Here is a 22,963-nt window from a genome sequence, read left to right on the forward strand (position 1 = left end):
AGCATAGTTCACGTTGCACCTATTTACTTTCTCAAGGAGTTTGATGCTCTTTCTCGACAATTCCTTTGGAGTGGTAATTTGTGTAGTACTAAATGGAGCTTGGTTAATTAGGCAACTGTTTGTAGGCCTCAAAAGGAGGGTGGTCTTGGTCTTCGATCTGCTCCATTGAGTAGTCAAGCTTTGGCTGCTAAACTTTATTGGCGATGGTGCTCTGGACAACATCAACTTTGGGCTCGTATTATCACTCATAAATATTTTCATGGTGCTGATCCTTGCTCTATTTCTACACTTCCTCTTGAAGGTCGTGGCTCAATGGTTTGGCATACTTTGAAGACAGGTGCGATGTTGGTAAAGAGGGGTCTGTTTTGGATATGTAAAGGAGGTTCTTAGGCTTTGTTTTGGTCTGATGCTTGGGATGGATTCCCTTCTATTTTATCCATATACCCTCATCTTCAGACTCTTTGTGACTCTTTTCTTGCTGCTGGATGGGATAAAGTGGCTCATTACAAGACTCCTTATCAATTGGGACCTGTTGTTGGTTACAGATGGAAGCATTCTTCTGATTGGCCTCCTGGAGGTACAGACATGGATCGTCACGAGCTTTCTCAAATTTTGGCCTCTAGAGAGTGTTCTTCTTTGCTTGGTCCAGATGTTTTGGCTTGGGGCGGTACCTTGTCTGGTAAATATCATGTCTCTGCTGGGTATTAGGAGATAACTAGACAATTATTTGGGGATGCTGAGGTCCCTTGGTGGAAGCAAGTTTGGAATAAAGTTTCTTGGTCCAAGTGCAATTTTTTCATGTGGCTAGTGGCTCACGACCATTGTCTTACCTGGGATAATCTTTGTAAACATGGATTTCAGGGCCCCTCTTATTGTGTTTTGTGTGGTAATGGAGAGGAGTCTATATCCCATCTGTTCTTCCATTGCTCCTATTCTACTCAGATATGGCACCTTTAGTGGTGCGCTTGGGGTTGCTCTTGTCGGCATGCTTCCTCTTTGCCTGAGTTCTGGGCCCGCTTGGGTACTGCTCCCTCCAAGTCTTCTTTTCTCCATGTTGCTTGGATTGCTGGCCCATCTTTCATGCTTTTGCATATCTCGTTGGAGAGGAATCGTTGCATATTCCAAGATGTTCGGCTTGGTGTTTTGCATCTTTGGTTGAAAATATCACATTCTCTTCAGGAAACTATTCTTGTGAAGTGTGAGCTTGATGGGGGTATGGATCCGGTTCATCTTGCTATCTGTAATCACCTCAATTTTCATCTGTAGGATGGGGCTGCAGCTCATAGGTTTCCTTCTATGTCCAGGAAGCTTCATCATTAGAGGAAGGGTCGGGTTAACCGAGATGGGCACTGGACTCCTCCTCCCTGTGGAGTTCTGAAAATTAACACTGATGGTTCTTCCCGTGGGAATCCTGGTCCGGCTGGTATTAGCAGAGTGGCTCGTTGTAGTTCTGGGGATGTTAAATTTTTCTTCTCAGTTCATAAGGGTGATTTTACTAACAATCTCAGGGAAGCTCAGGCTATTTTATATGCTGTGGAACAGTGTTGCTTGCGGGGATGGAGTAAGATTATCTGTGAGTCTGATTCCCAGGAAGTGGTGAACATGCTTTCTTCACAAGAGCTTGAGAATGTTAGTTGGTAGCTGGCTACTGTTGTTAAGAAGATTCTTTTCTTCTCTTCCTCTTTTCAGTTCATTAGGTTCACGTATATTCCTCGTGAATGGAATAGAACTACTGATTGTTTAGCCAAATGGGCATCTAGTCATGATTCGGGTTGGAATATTAGGGATAGGAGGCAACTGTCCTTTGAGATGGTGCAAGAATTTGATGATCTTGTTGCTCAGGATCAAGCTCCTTGTTGAGCTCTCCTTGTTGTATTCCTTTATGTCTTAATAAATTTTTACCCCTCTTTTTGCACATAGTTTAGAATTTTAATAAATTTCTAATAGTTCTATTTTTCAAGTTTGAAAAATGTTATTGTATTTGCGATAAGCTAATACTATTGCAATCTAAAAAATGATTAATCTTTTATTGTTCAACCAGTTACAATTAAGTATTTTTATTTTAAATTTCACTTTTTTATTTTTCTAATGTATACATTAAAGATTTTTAATTTCTATATTTCATAAAATTAGTCCATACATATATGGTCTTGTAGCGAAGATTTTCAGGAAGCATGCCCATTTTGTAATATAGTATTTTGGGAAGCTCAAATGTATGAAAAATTAAATAATATTTTAATAAATTTTAAAATTAAACAAAACAAAACAATTAGTAGATAACATTAATTTATATTATTATTAGAAACTTTATTAAGTGATGAAAATATTTATACTACAAATTATTTTATGTTTAAAATATCTAAATATAAAACAGTATTTTATTTTTAAAATATCTAAATAAAATAATTTTTAAAATCATAAATTAAATTTTGTAATATTTTATATCTAAAGTATTATGAAAATATAATTTTTAAAATTAAATTATTGATATAATCTTTACTAACAAGATTCTCTTATCAATTATTAACTGTTAAGCTTACTATTCTTATTTAGGAGAAATACAAACCATAATTGTTACCTTTCATTATTATAGAAATTAAGATTTTGACATATAAACAGTAGAAAAAATCAAAATATTAAATTAATTATAAAAATACTTACATTTCATTAATTGAAATAGGAAAAAATATGTAAAAGGAATGCACAAAACATTTAGATTATTTAGCCCTAAGACATCTGATCTTGTGATTTGCACTTCCTTAGAAAGGCATTTAAAAAAAATTAACATTATTCAAGCCCTAAGCACTACAGTTTTACTGTTTCTGCTTCCTTGCAAACACATCTACAAAATATTTACATTATTTAGCCTTAATTCCTATGATCCGTAAAGGCATCCACTTCTCCATCTACTTCCTCTCCTTTGGTCCTCAGCAAGATTTTACCTTCATTTTCCTCCATTTCCATGTCAGTGGAGCCTTACACAACATCGCCACACTGGTTCTGGTGCCACGCGATCAGATTTTCAAAAGCAATTCATAATTTCCATCATATTGGCAACTGCCTATCAATTTCTTTTAAAATGCTAGATTTTTCACAACCAAATTTGCTCCGATTGTAGAAGCCTCTGGGCTTAATTAATCTACCCAATCTGATTAAGAATAATATGTAAATTGTAGAAGTTTGGAGTCTTTCTTGAATATACTCAAGAAAATAATTGCAAATATTAATGTTTGATAATTTATTATTATAATATTAATTAATTATTTTATCTATATATATTGAAATTATATATTTATTACTTAATATAACATCATTATAAAAACAGAGATTAAAAATTTACATTTCACTAGTATATTTACTTGTTTATAATAACAATTTCTTATAATATTGTCAACTATTTATTTTATAAATTTATTACTAAATAAAACTGATCTACTCAAAAAAATTGAATGACACAAAAGTTGTTAGTTTGTTATCACCATAAAAATTTCTTTATGAAACTGGGGAGAATCTTAAATAATCACTTCAATTTTCATCTTTAGGATGGGGTTGTAGCTCAAAAGTATCAAAGAGTGACCAGACAACTTTGGCAACAAAGAAAAGGTCAAGTGAATCGCGATGGGCATTAGACTCCTCCTCCCCATGGAGTTCTGAAAATTAACACTGATGGTTTTTGCTAAGGAATTCAGGCCCTACTAGTATTGGGGGAGTGGCTCATTGCACTTCTAGAGATGTAAAATTCTTTTCTTCAGTGCATAAGGGTGATTACACTAACAATCTTATAGAGGCTTAGGTCATTTTATATGCTGTGCAATAGTGTTGTTTGTGGGGATGGTGCAAGATTATCTGTCAATTTGACTCCCAAGTGGTGATGAACTTGGTTTCCTTGTAGGAGCTTGAGGATGTTAGTTGGCAGCTGACCACTATTGTTAATTAGATTATTCTCTTTTGTACCTCTCTTGACTTCATTAGGTTTACTTACATTCTTCCTAAATGGAACAGAGCTACTGATTGTTTACCCAAATGGGCTTCTGAACATGCTCCAAGCTGGAATATTATGAATAGGGAACAACTTTCTCCTTGTTGTAATCCTTTCTATCTTAATAAATTTTTACCCCTCTCTTTTCAAAACCATAAAATATCTCATATATTTTATTTTTCAACTGAAGCGTCTTTAATTTGATATATAAGATTTCAGTTTAAAAAACCTACTCTATGCATTGAAAACACATTTTACTGTTTCTTTCCTTTGAAGAAAAATTAGGCAGTCAATGTCCCTTTCATAAAATGTCTCCTATGTCTCATACATCATTCAGTTCCTGTTTACACTTTGGCAACTGCACTTTCCAACTCTTCCATCATTCCTACTTTCCACACATCAGACAATCTAATCTGCAGTGTTAGAGGCGTTCTCACTCATTTCGTTACTTTTGATTTTATTAAGTTCTTTTTGAAATTTATGCACCCACCGGCCATCAGCTTGAACATCTAGTAACCATTGACTTCTTTTTGTCTTCTTTCTCTGCTTTAGAATGGTTGATTTTGTTTGTATCTATGATATGAGGTTTTACTAGTATTATGCTTAGTAATGTCACATTGCACAAGTACAATTTGATTACTCTTCTAAAATCTAGAGTAAAAAAAGAACTGCACATTATGCAAGCATAGTGCTTAGACGATTTCATTACTGAAAAGTTGGAACCAAAATCTTACAATCAAGCTCCTAGATAGCCATATCCCTCCTCCTTATCAGCTAATGCCGATTCTCATGCAATTGAACACAGTCTGGATATCTGATTAGACTGCATCCTGTATAAATCTTGTTAACCATTGATCAATGAGAATAAAATCAAATTTGATCAGCTGTTTCTTGACTCACAGTAGAAACCATGAAAACATTTGAGGCTTCTACTTCCACTATAAGGATAGGCAGATCAAATACATCGTTTATTTTTTTGGTTTCAGGAAGTTTTTGAAATTCAGTTGATACGGGTAAAACATGCTCCGACCTTCTGTAAACGAGGTAAATAACAAGCTGCGTTACACCTAACAGGAAGCCAATGCAATTGGGTACCTGCAAACAGGAAAATAACAATCATAAGATCTCTGTAGAGTTTCAAACATTCACGGAAAAACTATAGTTGTGAATAGCACTGGAAAAGTAGAGAAGCTTACAGCTATAAAAACATCCTTGGCCATTACAGAGTATGCAGACCAAACAAGTGCGTTTAGCGTAGTGAATAGTGAGATTAGAAATGGCATGTACTTCACACTTTTGGTTTTGATAACAGCTGCCTGCAATAAATAACAGTAACTCATTAACAAGCATTGGAGGACTAATTTCATCGGCTACTTAACTTATGCTACTGTTTTTAGGTTTTATTTGCACACCAAACTTTTTAAATTGTCAATTTGGGTGGAGATTAGATTTTAAAACTTTTTATTCTTTTTTGGTAAAAATTGTATTTCACTTTTTCCCAGTTTATGTACAATTTTCTTCAAAATTGACAAGAAGATTGAAAACTCACCACAATTGATAATGGGGAGGCATACATAACAATTGAAAGGATCGCACCTAAAGTGCCAACCAGTAACTGTCTGACATTGTATGTGTGTAGCCCATAAATTGTTACTACAACTACAAGGACAAAAGCAACCATCATTGCAATGGCTAACCGGGCAGTTTTTACCTGCAAGACAAATTCAAGGAATCAGAGTCAGAAAATATTCAGCATTAAATTGAAGCAATTTTATATGGATTTTGGCCATTCATTCACACTGTTCATTAGACAGAGAAAATTTAAAGCTGGGATAATGTGTTACCTTGTTCTGACTGACGGCAAATGTCAGAAAGCACAATAGATAAAATATCTCCAAAACAAAGCCCGCGCCATTGATAGTGAGCAACAAAGTGCTGTGGGGTTTAACAAATGGAGATCCGTAGAGTAGCCAAAGACAACAATTGAACAAGGTACACACATATGGAAGTTCCGAGTACTCTTGTGTAGACTTAAGCTTGTATATGCCCCAGAATGTTTTTCTGCAATTTCCGAAGCAAAGAGTATTTATATAAAAGCTTGTTACCTTGATCAATCGTTAAAGCTCAAGTTAGACAAATTTCTGACTCAGAGAAATCAGGTCTATACACTACTTACATAGGTGATAGGAACAGTGCCAGGGATGTTATATTTCCTGCACCACAAACAAACATGGGACATTAATCTTCTCTATCCATTCTGGAAACCAAATCCTGACTACATGAAATCCTATATTTCTTTCGAATACATTCAATATTTTATCTCCAGCACGATTCATTATAGACATGATCATCCCAATATAGAAAAGCTAAAACCAATATAGGCCCATATCTCCAATCTTCCTATCTCTTGATTACCTAGAATACAATTATATTGCAGTCAGGAACAAAAGTTTAAGATGGAATACCAATGATTCCCACCACAAGCAGCAAAGGAAAGGCCATTGAAAAAAAGAAGTAACTGTTATTGCACTACGCAAAAGCAAAAAAAAAAATCTAGTGCTAATTGAAAGCAGCACAAGAAGAGATGAAATTGGGAAGATTTTAAGGTCCTTTAATAGGCCTTCATCGTGCACATGATATCGTCATCTGGAGTGAAATGTAGGAGGGAATCACTTATATTTTAACTTGATGACCGAGACGGCACGCGTGAACAAATTGGGGGTAGCTTTACACATCAGACCTATTGGACAACATCTCACCATAATACCTACTTGTGATATGGGTAAGTTTCTTTTTCCTAATTTCTGGTGCTGAATATTGAAAAATGCATTACACCCAGAGTAGTGATTCTTAAGATTTCATTGATTGCCCCCAAAACCAGTACAAAAGCAGTACAAACGGGGTATATTCTATGGTAGATAGAAAGTGTGGGATACAGATCTTTCTGAATTACTGAGGGCTAAAAATAAAAAAAATAAAATATTTCCTCATAACATAAGAAAAATGGAATTGTACATGCATGTATATCATCTATACAAGTTATAATATACGGGTACCATTTGAACTCTCCGATTAGATTATTCAATAAAATACAGGAAGGTTCCATGTCATTAACATTGTTTCTTACGTAAAGAGGATCTGCCACATCAGTTTGGATTTTGATGAAGACAAGTCAGCATATAGCAGTTAAATTTCTCTTAACCACGCAAACACTTACCAGTTAATATCCACCATGGCCAGTTTTACAAACTATTGTATAAAAATGTTTTAGCCAATATCACTCTTTTACTTGGGGAAGAAAGCTCAAAATAAAGATGGCGCAGATGAACAACTTTCCTGAGTAGTTTAGTTTTCCCCCAATATTATTAAAACTCTTCGCTCTTTGTTCTTGGTTCCGTGTTTATTGTTTTTCTTTGTTTGTCCGCCTCCATCATTGCTACAGCTCCATGGTACAACTCAGTCGTAGCTATGTTTCTTTCAAGCGAAGAAAAAAAGGTTGGCAAATTCTTTATTTTTTTTCCAAACCATAGATTTGAGAGTTTATTCAAATATATTTGTAAACCTGTGATTTAATAGCGTCACGTAATTTAGGCCATTCTATCATCACAGCTAATTATTTGCAAGATGTAAAACACTAACCTACATTCAAATGGGTTCCTGCTCATTGCAATTACTGCTATTGAAATTTCTAGGTTACACTTTCAATTATATGTTTGGAATTATAGAAGTTTTGATTTCATTTAATCTTAGACTTATTTTATATTTTAAAATTTGACAGTAATTTTTTTCAAAAAATGAAAGCTGACTCAACAATTGTGGAGAGGAGAGTCTGAAACATAGGCCTCTTTTCAATAGTTCAAAAACTCTTAAAATGACAACTTAGATATTATTTCACATTCATAAGATCTCCTTTGGAAACCCTATTTTTCTATTAGACATTAAAAAGTCAAAAAAATTTCTATATTAGATCTAATCAATACAAACAATAAAGATATCTATCTGAATATTTGAAAACCTTTGAGCTCAAGCAGAGTGATAACTGTAAGAAATATAACTCCATGAAATAAAAAAATTCTCTGCAAATAGTTAATCTCATGTGAGCTCAGCAGATTAAGGAACCAAGTGGAGTGTGCTTGGCAGTAGTGGATGCCTAGTGACTTAGTCACCAAAGGAAGATGGAGCCTAACAATAACACGCACCCAATAGAGACCAAGTGAACTCGGCTAACGAAGGGACCGAGTGAGTCACGTGAGTGCAAGGAAGATAACTCAGTAGATCCAACTGTAACTCAAAGACTAAACATAGAGAAGGGCTAACTGAGTTAACACAACGAGGATTGGTTAATAAAAGAATCGAGAAAGTTAATAACAGACTTGCTAACTAGTCTATTCCACCATTAAAACACAACAGAAGATAATAGAGAAGATGCAACTCCAAACTTTTCAAATAATAAACACCATGCAATACAAAATAGATAGAGAGGAGACAACAATGAGAATATGCTTGCTTGCTTACTTTCTATTCATAAACTAATTTAACTAAATACAAATCTAGGAGCATAAGGCTTCAACTAGAAACATAATACTTTAACCTATAACTTTTACTTGAAATATAAACCTGCAGCACTACAAGGCTACACATAATAATTCATGGAGTAATCATTGCTTCACATGATGATCAAAATGAACTTATAAAGAACAAGAAGAACTAATTCTGTGCTGCTAAATTTTGATCCTCTACTATTCTTTTTGCTCTCTGAACTTTTTGCTATTCCTTTTACCCTTCTTTAGATCTATTGACCCTACTTGTTCTATTCTCTTCATTTGATCAAATTAATGAGGCTTCATTCCTTTTGTCTTGTGTCAAACTAACTTTTCCCTCTTTTGGATTTCAAACTCACCTACCAAGTTTAATGTGTTAGGTAGGTAGGTGGGCATTTGGCTCAAGGGCAACTGACAGTTTTCATTACCCCCCCTTTGTCTTGAGCCAATCAAACAAGGATCCGTCTCGATCCAAATCAACTATCCCAAGACTTCTTCTTAGGTCCACATAAGTTTTTATTCCCAAAGGCTTAGTGAAAATGTTTGCTAGCTAATGCTCAAACTTACAAAATTCCATTCTAATTTCTAAGTGTTTGTTTCTCCCATGGAATATTGGATTCTTTGACATTACAATTGAGGAAATATTGTTACAAAATATCATGGTTCCATCCTTTTGCCTTTCATTCAAATCTTTCAAGATTCTCCTTAGCCAAATAGCTTGACATGCTACTGCATTCATTGCTATGTATTCAATCTCTATTGTAGATTGAGCAGCAATAGGTTGCTTCTAGAATGCCCATGAAATTACACTCAAGCCCATATGAAACATGTATCCAAAAGTTCTCTTCCTATCATCTAGGCTTCTAACCCAATGACTATTAGTGTAACCATCCAACTAAAAATTATTATATGCAATGTATAAAATGCCAAATCCCTTGGTACCATTCACATAGCTTAGGACCCTCTTTCCCTATTGCCAATGGAAACCCTTTGGTGTTTTCGTGTTTCCATAAATTTGGAAAAAAACTTATTGCATGCATCATGTCAGGCCAAGTTGTTATCAAATACATCATGCTTCCAACCATAATCTTGTATAATGTCAGATTCACATTTTTACTACAATCTTTCTTGGTCAACTTCAGACCTACTGTTGTTGGTGTTGTGATTGTATTACTATTTTGCATTAAAAATATCTCTAAGATCTGATTTGCATAATTTTTTTGATAGATGAAGATTCCATCATGCATTTATTTTACTTCTATGCCTAGAAAATACTTCAAGAGCCCTAGGTTTGTAGTTTCAAATTCATTCTTCATGGCCTCTTTAAACTCACCAATTAGAAAATTATCATTTCTAATGAATATTAAGTCATCTACATACAAGACAACAAGCAAAACCTCATATTGCTACCTCAATGTAGAGTGGGGCTCACCATCACTTTTTCTAAAACTATTCCTCATCAAGTATGAGTCAATTCTACTATATTGTGCCCATGGAGCTTTCTTGAGCCCATATAGAGCTCTCTTCAATCTATGCAACATGTGTTCTTCACCTAGGACTTAATAACTAGATGGTTGCTCCACATATACCTCTTCTTTCAATACATTATTCAAGAAGGAAAAATTTACATCCATTTGTGCTGGGCTATAATTGCTATGAAAAGATGCATGGTTTTCATTCTTGCAACTAGGGCATATGTCTCATCATAATCTCCTTCCATGTAAATTACCCAAAATACAAATACCCCAACTCATGCTGGATGTGGGGCCTCAAGGATCTGATACCATGTAAGAAATATAACTTCATAGAATAAAATTTTACTTAGTAAACAATTAATGCCAAGTGACAAGTAGTGGGTGCTGAGTGAGCTAGGCACATTAAGGAGCCAAGTGGAGTTTTCTTAGTAGTAGTGGATGTCAAGTGACTCAGTCACCAAAGGGACATGGATCCTAACATTAACACATGCCCAATAGAGACTAAGTGAACTCAATCAATGAGGGGAGTGAGTGAAGTTAGTATGCTCAGTAAAGAATGGCCTAAGTGAGCTTAGTGAGCACAAGGAACAGAACTCGATAGATCCAAATGTAACTTGATAAACTCAACACAAACATGTGTTGACTAAGTTAACACAAGGAGGACTTAGTTAACAAGGGAACCAACCAATTTAATAGAAAACTTGTTGACTAGTCTATTCCACAATTAAAACACAAAAGAAGATAATAGAGAACATGTAATTCCAAACTTCTCAACTAATAAGTACCATGCAATATATAATATATAGAGAGGAGACAACAATGAGAATATGCTTGCCTTCTTGGTTTCTATTTGTAAATTGATTCAACTAAATACAAATCTATGAGCATAGGGCTTCAATCAAAAACAAAATACTTTAACCTACAACTTTTACCTAAAATATCAACTTGTAAGACTACAAGGATGCATACAATAATGCCTAAAACAATGACTACCTCACAGGATGATCAAAATGAACCTATAGAGAATAAGGAGAACTAATCTTGTGCTACTACAACTCTGATTCTCTATTGTTCTTTCTACTCCTTAAACTTTCTACTATTACTTCTGCCCTTCTTTTGATCTGCTGACACTACTTGTTTGATTCTCTTCCTCTAATTGAATGAATAAGGTTTCATTCCTTTTGTCTTGTGTCAAAAGAACATTTCTCTCTCTTTTCAATTTCAAGTACTCTTACTAAGTTTAATTTGTTAGGTGGGTAGGTGGACATTTGGCTAAAGGGAAACCGATAGTTTTTATTAATAAACACCCATTAAGCCACTTTGAAGTAGTACAATAGTTGTAGACACCTAAATTTGATTACACTGCTTTGGTAATCTAATTTAGCCATCTCTAAAGGCATCATTAATTAAATTCTTATTTAATTAATCCTTTGCCATCCCTAGTTGATTAATTTAATTAATCATCTATAGTCCTAATTGATAAATCAAATAATCTATTATTTATCAATTAAATCCTTTTCTCCTATCTAATTCCAAAAATCCCCATTTATTAAATAAATCTATTTGATAAATGAAATCCTCAAATTCAAAAACCCCTAACCTATCTCTAATCCTCCATTTAGCCTAATCCACCCCATCCACCCATACTAACCAAGCTTAGCCACTAACTCACCCACCCTCATTAATGCCATCCACTTGCACATCTCTAACACTCCTAATCTAGTCCTAAACCCAAGCCTAATCCACCCCCTAATGTTGTCACATTCCTTAAACAAGTTTAAGACTTTCCTAATCCAAACCAAAGTCTCCCCTCAAAAAAGCCAACCACTAAGTCATGAGCGCTCTTACAAAACATAAAAGACTCTTACAAGCCCACTCATGACTCTTACACCCATCTTCCACACTCTTCCCTCTTCCACACTCATTCCTCTTACATCCCTCTTACATACTCAACCCCACTCATCATGCCTTTAACCAACCCTTTACCCTACCCTCTCACACTCATCCTCCTTGTGACAAGTGTCACCTTCCCATTGGTGCTAAACAAGCGCAATCCATGTGCTCTCCTTTGAGTGCATCCTAGCCCTCCTTAAGCCTTCATCCATCCTTGCATCTAAGCCCTCCATCCCTCTACCCCTTAGCCTATAAATTGAATCCCATCCCAAGCCATTTCATCAACAATCTTTGAGCTAAAGTTACCATGCTATTTTGAGAACCAAAGCCATCAATCTTACCCTTATAATGCCAAATTGAGAGCTCACAAAGCTACCAATTTGCCATTACCCATCCCCATTGAAGCAAATTTTGAGCATCTTGAGCATACATCCACAACAAAAGGACACATCTACAGAATCAAGAAAGCATGGAGTGCTTTTTCTTGTGAGGTTTGCACTTCTTGTTTTCTTTGTTTGTCTAAGCATATATGTGAATTTAGTTTTTGGTTTGTGAATGTTTACTTTATTTGTTAATGTTCTTTGCATACTAATTCTTGTTCTACAATAGTGAATTAAATAGATTTATATTCTTCAAAATTTTGACTCGTTTACCTTTTATGGCTGCAACCGTTTTCTAATTATGAATATTTTTCTTTATTTGTAGTCATACAAATGATGTTGGCTAATCTCCAGACAAAAAGAAAAAAGAAAAAAAAGTCAAACATGATTCTTTTCCAAATTCACAAAAACATAGTGAAATTTTCTCAAATTTTTTGTTGTTTTCAATCACAAAATATATAGATCAGGAAAATTAGATACTCAAAATTTCAAAACAAATTATTGTGTTTTATTTTTTTATAAATTTAGTCAACAGTGGAATTTATAGGGAGGATAGCCCTATCCAATACAAATTAGGTTATACATGGAGTCATTTTGGAAATCATGATTGTGGGACATCTATATGATAGACATTTAATGTTTAAGGGAATATAAGATTTAATAGGTACTTCATGTCATATGGTACATTCTAGCAAGTAGTAGGTGAGTTGTCTACTATAATAGTGTACTTATATCATAATGTGGCAATGATTAATTTATTTCTTTTCAAGCTATTTAAATAAAAGTTTATTTTAAATTGTGGATTATTAGGATAATTGATAGATGATGATATAAATATTTTGATGAAAGATCTAGTAACTGTATATATTTCTAAAATTTTATTTATTTAAATTATTTTCATGCTAGGAGATTATATATGAGTTGGTGTGCCAATAAAAAAATTATCTTAAGTCTTATATATTCTAAGTACCATTAATATTTCATTATCATTCTGCCTAATGATAAATGCATTGGAATCCATTAACTTTAAAAAAGAAAAGGAAAGTTGTTAGAAATATATAATTAGTGTATTTGAGAAACTAGAAAATTTTGAAACTAAGTTCTAGAATCCTTAGATTTACATTAGAAGGAGGACCTCCTAAATGTAGAATCCAATCAAGAAATAGCAAGGTATACATTACTCAAATCAAAATTTAATACTCTATTGGTATATAGATTTATCTTACAACCAAACCCTTTACTCTTGATCACCCAAACATGAGGACAAAATCTGCAACTAACAATTGGATCACTAGCAATTCAAATTTTCAAGTGCCCTCTAAAGTTTAGTATGAAGGTACAACTCCCTCCATTTGATATGCAAAGAATAAAATTAGAGTTAGAAGGAAAACAACCATTTATCTTTAAATGTAACATAGATGTGGCAATTTACAAGTAAATAAGTATATTAAGAACTAAATGATTCCTAGTCAATGTTCACATTGATAGACTAAAGGAGAGATTTAAAGATTATTTTGGTATATGTAAGATACCTAAAAACCAAAGATTTCTTTCAATGTACCCAAATGAGGCAATGGATGGGGAGTATGTCATATACAACTACCTTGACACAAAGGTAAATTGCAATCTAAATTAATAAATTCAAAACTAAAAAAATTAAAATATATCAAATATATTCCTTGATAAAGGTTGAGATTCAAAAGCCTACCATTTCTATGCATACAAGAAAATTGAATTAAATAAAAACCTTTAACCTTTACACTTTATGATTAAAAAAAATGAAGAAATCATCCACAAAGCACAAAAGAATTTCCTCGAAAAAGAAAAACCCTCTCTATTTTACAATCATAAAATAAAACCCATCCACTTTTTTTCATGTAGCTCAAAAGACCTTTCAAAATAAAGAGAACCCCCCTTTACTACCCACTCTTCTACTATATATATTGGCTTTAGTTTGCTTCTCAATTATTATGGCTAATTCGTTTAATCTTTCTCCTTCTTTTTGATACCATTCGTCACCTTTCTAATTTGATATATCCTAAAACTATTTGTTCAAAAGGCTATAAAGATATAGTTAACTATTTTAAATGATATTTGGACAAGTGGCATCTTAATTACTATGGAAAATATTGGGGAAGAGACTGAGGTTTATAGTGGAAGCTAGATCCTCACATATAAGTAGTTTATTGTTCAACAATAAGAAATTGATGAAATGAAGGTTGCATTAGCAAATTTCATTGTGATATAACCTTTTTTTATCCTGGTTTGAACTTCCTACCTATGTACATATTGTAAATAATTTCTTATTTTGAAAATTTTTGTTGTTTCCTTAGTTTAGGATTTTTTGTGCTTGGCTTGAGTGTAGCCCTTGTCCCCTACACCCATCTACGAGTTTCTCCTACTATTCCATTCATTTGTTACTCTATTGCCCAATAGTTTTAGGAAAATATTCGTTAAACAAAAACTTATGAAAGTTCTCTTCTTTTGTAAGAAATATTGTCCCCTAGTAGAGCCAATATTATCCCACTTATAGACCCTTATTTAAACATTTCAAAACCTAATTACTTTTCCTATTCATAATGGCATGAAGTCAAGCATGTGCTATTTATTAATGATCTTTTGTAAGAAGAAATAATTTCAAAGATGATAATATTCAAGTTGAACCAGGTTTAGATAGGTTTAAAAGGTTCAAAAAGTACACCACATTTGTCAAGTTCAAATTTAGTCATGTTTAAATGGTACAGCAGTTTCAAGACAACTCAAACAAGTTTAAAATGGTTCTAGATGGGATAATGAGGTTCAAGATAGTCTAAATTGGTTCAAACAATTTCAACAAGGTACAAAGGGTTCAAAATGTTACAATTAGGTTCAGCTAGATATCAATCAATTCAAACAAGCTAAAAAGGCTCAAAGGTTCACTATTGTTAAAAATTCACAACAATTTCAATGATTTAGGAGTTCTAAAGGGAAAAATTTTAGTCATTCAAATTCATGCAGCTCATAAGGTTATGAACCTTTATGCCTCAATTTAAAAAATTTAGCATTTTTTGTTAAACTAAAACTTTATGCAAGAACATATATTTTACCTAACTACCAAGAAAGGTTGCATAAATAAATATTAAAAGAAGTTTGTGGAGACATCATATATGAATGATGGGCCAAAGTTTATGGATATAGACTTATGCTTGATGAAATTATAATGGATGAAAGGATAACATAAGTCATGGCTTATCAACAATTCTTAATCCATAAATTATACCACAATGCAATGAGCAAAGATATATGGGATTCATGTAATGAAGAGGGAGAGTGAACAATTCAAATTTTATGACATTTTTATAGACTTGTACATATAGATGAATAAATTTCCACTCAAACATTATTTGCAAATAGCTTTGGTTAAAACATGGATACCTAGAATTGCGACAACATATCTAAAATTAAGGAGATCCAATGAGGAGATTAAAAGTTATGCCCTATACCAAGACCTAATCTGATTCTCATGGAATTGTTTTAGTCTACCCAACATCAAGAATATTTTTATTTTATAATAATACATCCAATAATATTTTATCTGTAGCTGAAAAGAAAAGTAGAAAATCGTTCAAAGGAAGCGACATTATTTTCATAATAAAAATCACCAAAACTGTCACCCTTCACATGGATTTCCATATAATGATTGACTTTGGAAAAAAAAAAAATCTTGTTCAACATAGGATTGATTATTTGATAAGAATTTTCTTTATTTCAATCAACAGTTAAAATATCATAAAATGTGCAACATATTCCATCTTTTTTTTGTCACACCTTCATAAAAAGAAAACATCTCAAGTTTTTATTGCATGGAATTTTGAAAAATTTCACACATATGATATTCTAAAGAAAGGTAATTGTTATCATTTTCAAGCGTGAAATTTTCAAGATTAGGAAAGAAGAAATATTATTATGTACTTTTATCCTATCTACCTATAGGCATTTGGGTGCTATAATGATCATCAAATATTGAATAAATGTGAGAGATGATATGATCAAAAGATCTTCATCATCAAATACAAATTATTCTTTCATCCTTTCCACTCTTCTTTCATACTCATGAAGATCTTTGAGTTTAATGAATCGTGAGCAGAGGCTTCTCCATAAGAGGGTATATGTATGATTATCATTCAAATTGATTTTATTTCCTAACATCCAGAAAGATAATTTCTTTTTAATGATCCAAAAACTCATGTAAAATTTTTTCATCCAGCCAATGGATTTCCTTGATCGAGTTATCTGGCCTTGTCATTCTTACAACTCTTCCTTTTACCATGTCAAATTAATAGATTTGTCAATTTAACATATACAAATATATAAAAATTATTGAGGAAATAAATTTAACACTTAACTTTGATTCCTTCCCACAATAGAATCAAAACAACTATGTTCATAAATAGATTTATCTTTCAACAAAACACTTTTAAATTCACTCTTGATCACCAAAACATGAAGACAAAATCCACAACTAATAGTTGTATTACTTTAAATTGAAATGTGCAAGCACCCTTTAATTATTTTTTTAAAGGTACAGCTCCCTCCATTTGATATGAAAAGAATGGAATGAATTTCATGCCTTTGACCATAAGGTACACAAGGAAAATTACCATCTATCCATAAATATAAGATAGATGTGGGAATTTGAAGGTAAATAAGCAAACCAAGAACTCAAATATTTCTAGTTCATCATTCAAAATTGATAGACCAAGCCAAAGATTTAAAGATTATTTTTAGGTGCATTTATGATACTTAGAATTCAAAGATTTCTTTACACAGACCAAAATGAGTTAAATGATGGAGATTTTATTAGAGGAAACTACCTTGACACAAAGATTATTGTAATCTAAATGAATAGATTAAAAATTAAAAGATTTACAGTATATCATATTTATTCCTTGGTAAACTATGATAGTAAAATGACTACCATTTCAGTCCACATAGAAAATTAAATCTAAAAATAGAACCTATTAACCTTTCCCCTTTACAATTAGAAATAAAGAAATCCTCCCCTAAGCACTAAATAATTTTCTAGAAAAAGAAAAATTCCCTATGTTTTACAATTAGAAAATAAAACCCATCCTCTTCTTTTCCTATAGCACAACAAACCATTTGAAAAAGTGAGAAGTGTCCTTTCTTTCCTAGTGTTTTATAATATATGTCATCTTTAAGGTGGTTCTTGATTACTATATCTAATTCTTAAAAAGATCTTCATTTAATCCTTTTAATCTCCTTTTTTCTTTCTGATTACTTTCCTCACCTTTTAATGAATATGTTCATAAACTATTTATTCAAAAGCTTTTAAGGATAAAGACCGATATTGTAATGGTATTCAAACAAGTGGCAAATGAATATATTAATTTAAAATAAAAAATTCCTAATAATTGGGCTGACTCAAATAATTATGAAAATCATATTGGCTTTGAATACGAGGGGCAAAGTGTTTTATCCCACCATTGAATCTCCTTCATTTTCAAATATGTTGTTGCAATCCTAGTTCTCCATGTTCTAACTAGAGCGATCTCTAAAATAACATTTAAATTGGAATCTATTCACCATTGTGTACAAGTCTATAAAAATATCATAAAATCTAAATGGTTCATATTCCCTCTTCATTAAACCATGATCATATATCTTTTCTTCTTGCATTGTCACATCTATGGATCACTAGTCTTTGATAAGCTATGATTTATGTTATCCTTGCATCCTTCATAAATTTAATAGAGCATCAAGATATATCCATAAACTATGGCCCATCCTTCATGTATGATGTCTCTACAAAGTTCTTTTAATATTTGTTTATGCAAACTTTGTTAGTACTTAGGAAAAACATATGATCTTGAATTTATTTTTAGCTAACCAAAAATTTCTAACATTTAAAATTGATCCATATAGGTTAATGACCTTATGAGTCCTTTTGAAACTGTCTTTTTGAATTGCTAAACTATTGAACCTATTGGGGTTGTTGAACCTTAGTGAACCTATGAACTTTTTGAGCCTATTCGAACTAGTTCACATATGGATGAACCCAACTACATCATTTTGAACCCTTTATATCTTGTTTAATTTTTTTAAACCAATTTACATAATCCTTAACCTCATGAGTTCCCATCTCCAACCATTTTGAATTGGTTTGAATGATCTGAAATTTGTCGCACCATTTGAACTTGAGTGAATTCAAACTTGATGAACCTGGTAATATTTTTGAACCTATATAAACTTGGTTCAACTTGAATATAATTTCCTCTAAAATGATTTCTTCTTTCAAACAATCATTAATAAATCCAACATAGTTGATTTGATACCATTAAGAGTAGGAAAAGTAACTAATTTTTTGAATTTTTAAATAAGGTTCCAAATGTTAGATAAAAAATCACGTTAGTTAAGGAGGTTGTCAATTTTGTTAAATTTGGTGTTCCCCTTAATGTAACTTGATGGAAATTCTTTAACTCTACTAGTTGAGACAAGGGGATCCGCTTTCCTGCTACTTGTTCATCATTGTGGTGGAGGTGCTCAAAATTAACATTTTGGCTATGATGGAACATGGTTAGATAAAAGGTGTTAGATTACCCACCACTCTCCCCTTAGAGGTGATTTAGTAGTTTTTGGATGCCACCTTTCTCTAAGGGATCGCTTCTATTATAGAAGCTAGATGTTGGAAGAAGATCTTGTATACCTATGCTGAAGTTTCAGGTAACCTTATAAACAACCATAAGAGCAAGATCTATTTTTTCAGCATCGGGAGGTTCCTACAAGATAGTATTACAATATAATTTTAGTGTCAATGGAAAAAACTCATTGACACATACCTTGGATTACCCCTTACCATTAAGGTGGTCACTCCCCAATTTCAAAGCTCATTTGTGGAACATATAAAATGTAAGCTTGCTAGATGGGAGGGAAAGTTCTAAGAAGGGATGGTAAGTTACAACTCTATATAGCCTCCTTAAAAAGTATCCCAATTTATATCTTATTTTTATTTAAAATCTCTTAGAAAGTTAGGGATTCTATTGTGAATATTTACTATAATTTTTTATGGTCTAGAACCGAGGAGAAATCTGTGATGAGTCTTGTGGCTTGGGAGAATTTTTAGAAACCAAAACTATAGGGGGGCTAAATATTAGGAGAACAACTTCCCTTAATAGGGTTCTTATAAGAATAATTGATTGGAGATTAATCAGGGAAAAGGTAGGATCGTGAAAAATTATAAAGGCTAAATATTTGAGAGGAAATAAGTTTCAATACAATCCTGGAAACAATGATCTCCCATTGGGCTTAATAATTTGTACTAATATTTTTCATAGCTAGAAACTCCCAAGGAAAGGCATCAAATGGGTGATTGGGAATGGTAATAAAATTAGATTTTGGAAGGATAATTGGATTGGGTGCATTGTTGGCCAATCATAATTTATTTTTCTAAGGAATGCCTATGTCAACCAAGATGGGATATGGTTGGGTAACTACATTGATAACAATGCGAAGTGGATAAATTTTGACTAGTTGTTCCTGCACCACATTCTATTCTAAGATCTTTAAAGAATGATAGAAAAATCTAGAGTTCTGGACTTCGATTCAGAATATGTAGTGGTGTAGAATTCTAATGTGTCAGGGGAGTTCAATGTTAAATATTCTTATAAGACTATTGTTGGTCATGAGGAGTGTAGGGAAAAGAAATATGCCTAGAACCTAGGAATAATCTTGAAGGTGAATTTCTTTTGGTGGGTAACACTATATGGAAGCATACTTACAATTCATAACCTTAAGAGAAGAGGGTTTCAAGTTTTTAGTAGTTGTGCATTGTGTTATAAGAAGAAGAATATCACCCATCTCTTGATCCATTGTATGTATGCCAAGAAAGTGTGGATAAGCATCATGCATAGATTTAGAGTTTAGTGGGTTTTTAATGGTGACATTCAAGAACATAATATGGTTTGGGATCCTCCTACGTTCCACCCCCTCACTATAATGTTATGGAAGATTTTACCCCTGTATGTGTACTGATAGATATGGAAGGAAATGAATAATTATTTTTTTAGGGATAGATCATCTCCTCCCTTTGCCACTCTCTAGATGATTGTTAACTTTTTATATGAATACGTTCCCCATTGGAGGTGGAAAACTCCCCATCACTGAGCATCTAAAGAAAGTTTTATTGCAAATAATTGGGGAATAATGGATTTGTTATCTTGATTTGTTAATTCAAAATTTGGGCTAGGCACTGGGTAATATGGAAACCACCTCACTTCTTGTGGTTCAAACTTAACCTTGATGCATTCTCGAAGGAGGGCTATGTGACTGTGAGTAGCATTAGTAGGAATTCCAGAGGTAATATGGTGATGGCCTATGCTGGAAACTATGGTGAACATAGTAGAAACATTTTTAGAGCTATGGGTTTATTTGGGGGGGTCAAGCATGCAAGTTTAATTTGTATTTAGTACTCAATGGTGGAGGGAGATTCACAACTTATTATCAAAGAAAACAAAGGGAAAAGTAAAGTTAGCTAGAATATTATCCAATTCATTAATGATGCCCATACCCTCAACTCAAGATTTAAAGAAGTGGCTATTTACCATATATACCATAGTGCCAATGAGGTGGTGGATGCACTAACAACAACTAATAACATGATGAATTACATGTGTAGAAGGAATAACTTTGATAGGCTACCAACTCATATACATGCTTGAATTTCAAAAGATATTAAATAATCATATGGGGTCAAATAATTTACATAATAAAGTTACTAGTTTTTTTACAATCATTATTTGGAGTGCCTTTCCAAAACGTGGCTCTAATATCATGAACTCTATTATGGTTTTGATTGATCCATTTAGTAGTGTTCAATGTGAGAGATATTTTTGCCTGAATTGGAATGCCAACTTTTGCAATATTTGGTGTTATTTTGTTAGGAGTAAAAGGATGAGTGTTTTAATTAATAAAAGTAGTGGTACTACAAGAAAAAGAATATGTGAAAGGCATCAAATGGAGAGTACCAATGCTCATAAGGATTTAGGGTGGAGTGTGCCCATAGTTTGTAAAATTTACTTGGATCCTTTTCATTTGGGTGTCCACTATTTCAATTGTTTCATTCTAAAGTTTATAAGTGTTTTCCATAGTGGTTTTTTTAGTCTACATTATGAGTTAGCTTGGATATTTCTAAGGACTTCATTGAGGATTCAAGGGAGAGAGTAGTGAAATGGGTGGCAACCTAGTTCACATTGAGCTAGGCTCAATTGAGAAATTTAATGAGTCCTCCTAGAATTATCTAAAAAAGTGTTGTTTGGTATTGTTTAATAAATGCATTAAGGGTTATATGGAAAGTCTATCTCCATGAAACTTTTCAATACTTAGAACAACAAGTGGGTGATTCTGAATGGGATGTCATTTGAGATCAATAAGTAAGTCATCACTAATGGTTGTGGTTTCTCCTTAGAAAGAAAAAATGGTGAAAATAAACTTGTGTTAGACATTAAGCCAACCTCAACCAATTCTTTTACCTAGGTGAAAGTCTAACTCATGGATATTGTAGATCTATCAGGACATCATTTTCATATCCCTGGGAAGATGCACTCTATGGCATCATGTGCTATCTAACCTTAGAGTGTAGATTCCAAACTTTTTACCACTATCATGCTCCCATTTTAAATCATTTTTAGGAGTACGATCTCATTTTGTTTGATTAGGTACTCATCCTTTAATACATGGAAGATAATATGCTCAAGGTTAGAGAGAGGATGGAAAAGGTAAACCTTATAATATCCTTTACTAGTATTTTATGTTTAAATTACTCAATTTTTACAAAAGTATTCTCCCTACCCAACCTATCAATGTTCAAGTTGTCTACCCTAACCTTACTATTTCTACCTTGATGCCCCAAGTATCTACTAGGGTGATTTATACTGTTAATACCAAAATTCCTAAGTCTTCTCCATATTACATCCTTTAGAAAATTAATCTTGAGAAGAATATCTAGATTGTGGACTTGGATGTGGAAACTAAAGGTAGTCAAAGGAGATCCCTAAAAAAAAAGGAATTTTTTTTTAATTTGGAACTCATGCAAAACTCGAGATCCCTCCTAGCTCAAACTCCACTAGTAGTTGGATATACAAGTCCTCTAGGAAAGGAATACAAGTAAAGGTTATTGGAAGAAATACATTGTGAATGAGGACAAGGACATGACTAGTGAGGGAAAGGAGAAGAAAGAAGTCATTTAAGCCATATTCCTTCCCATATCTCAAACACCTAAAAGAATTACATTACAAAACAAACATATAGGTGAAGATGTGAGACTCTCACCTCCCTCTACCACCCTCCCTCATTAGTGAGGAAAATGAAAAAAACCCTCGATAAGGACTGCCGAACAAAAATGCATGTGAAAATTAGAAAAATGTGGAATGGATGGTAGAAATTAACAAGAGCTTCAAGAAGTTAGTGGAGAGATAAGAAATTATTTGAGTATAGATTTTATGATGTTACTATATTTGTGGTTAGGATGATGCACTTGGTTATGCTAACTCTTCACCTCCTGCATGCAAGGAAAGAAGATGATGTAGGAGCATCCTAGCTGTAAGGGCAATCTACATCACGCAAAAATATTTTATTTTCAACCTATTCTATTTTAATAAGGACTAGTAGATAGGGTGTTACTATTTATGGGAACATACT

General features: G+C 33.1%; 1 protein-coding gene across 1 annotated transcript; it reads right to left on the reverse strand.

Moving 5' to 3' along the window:
* Window positions 1-4,636: 4,636 nt before the first annotated feature.
* On the reverse strand, window positions 4,637-6,635 carry LOC149560166 (bidirectional sugar transporter SWEET5-like). Its single transcript, XM_089823563.1, has 6 exons — window positions 6,445-6,635; window positions 6,156-6,192; window positions 5,824-6,040; window positions 5,529-5,690; window positions 5,176-5,295; window positions 4,637-5,074 (listed from the first exon to the last, which is right to left on the reverse strand). Exons 1-6 carry the CDS (start codon window positions 6,479-6,481, stop codon window positions 4,850-4,852), a joined length of 798 nt encoding a protein of 265 aa, XP_089679689.1. The 5' UTR covers window positions 6,482-6,635; the 3' UTR covers window positions 4,637-4,849.
* Window positions 6,636-22,963: the final 16,328 nt, after the last annotated feature.

Source organism: Cupressus sempervirens, chromosome 4 (genome assembly GCF_028749045.1).
Source record: "Cupressus sempervirens isolate cs-2001-9-10 chromosome 4, ASM2874904v1, whole genome shotgun sequence".
Classification (NCBI taxonomy): Eukaryota; Viridiplantae; Streptophyta; class Pinopsida; order Cupressales; family Cupressaceae; genus Cupressus; species Cupressus sempervirens.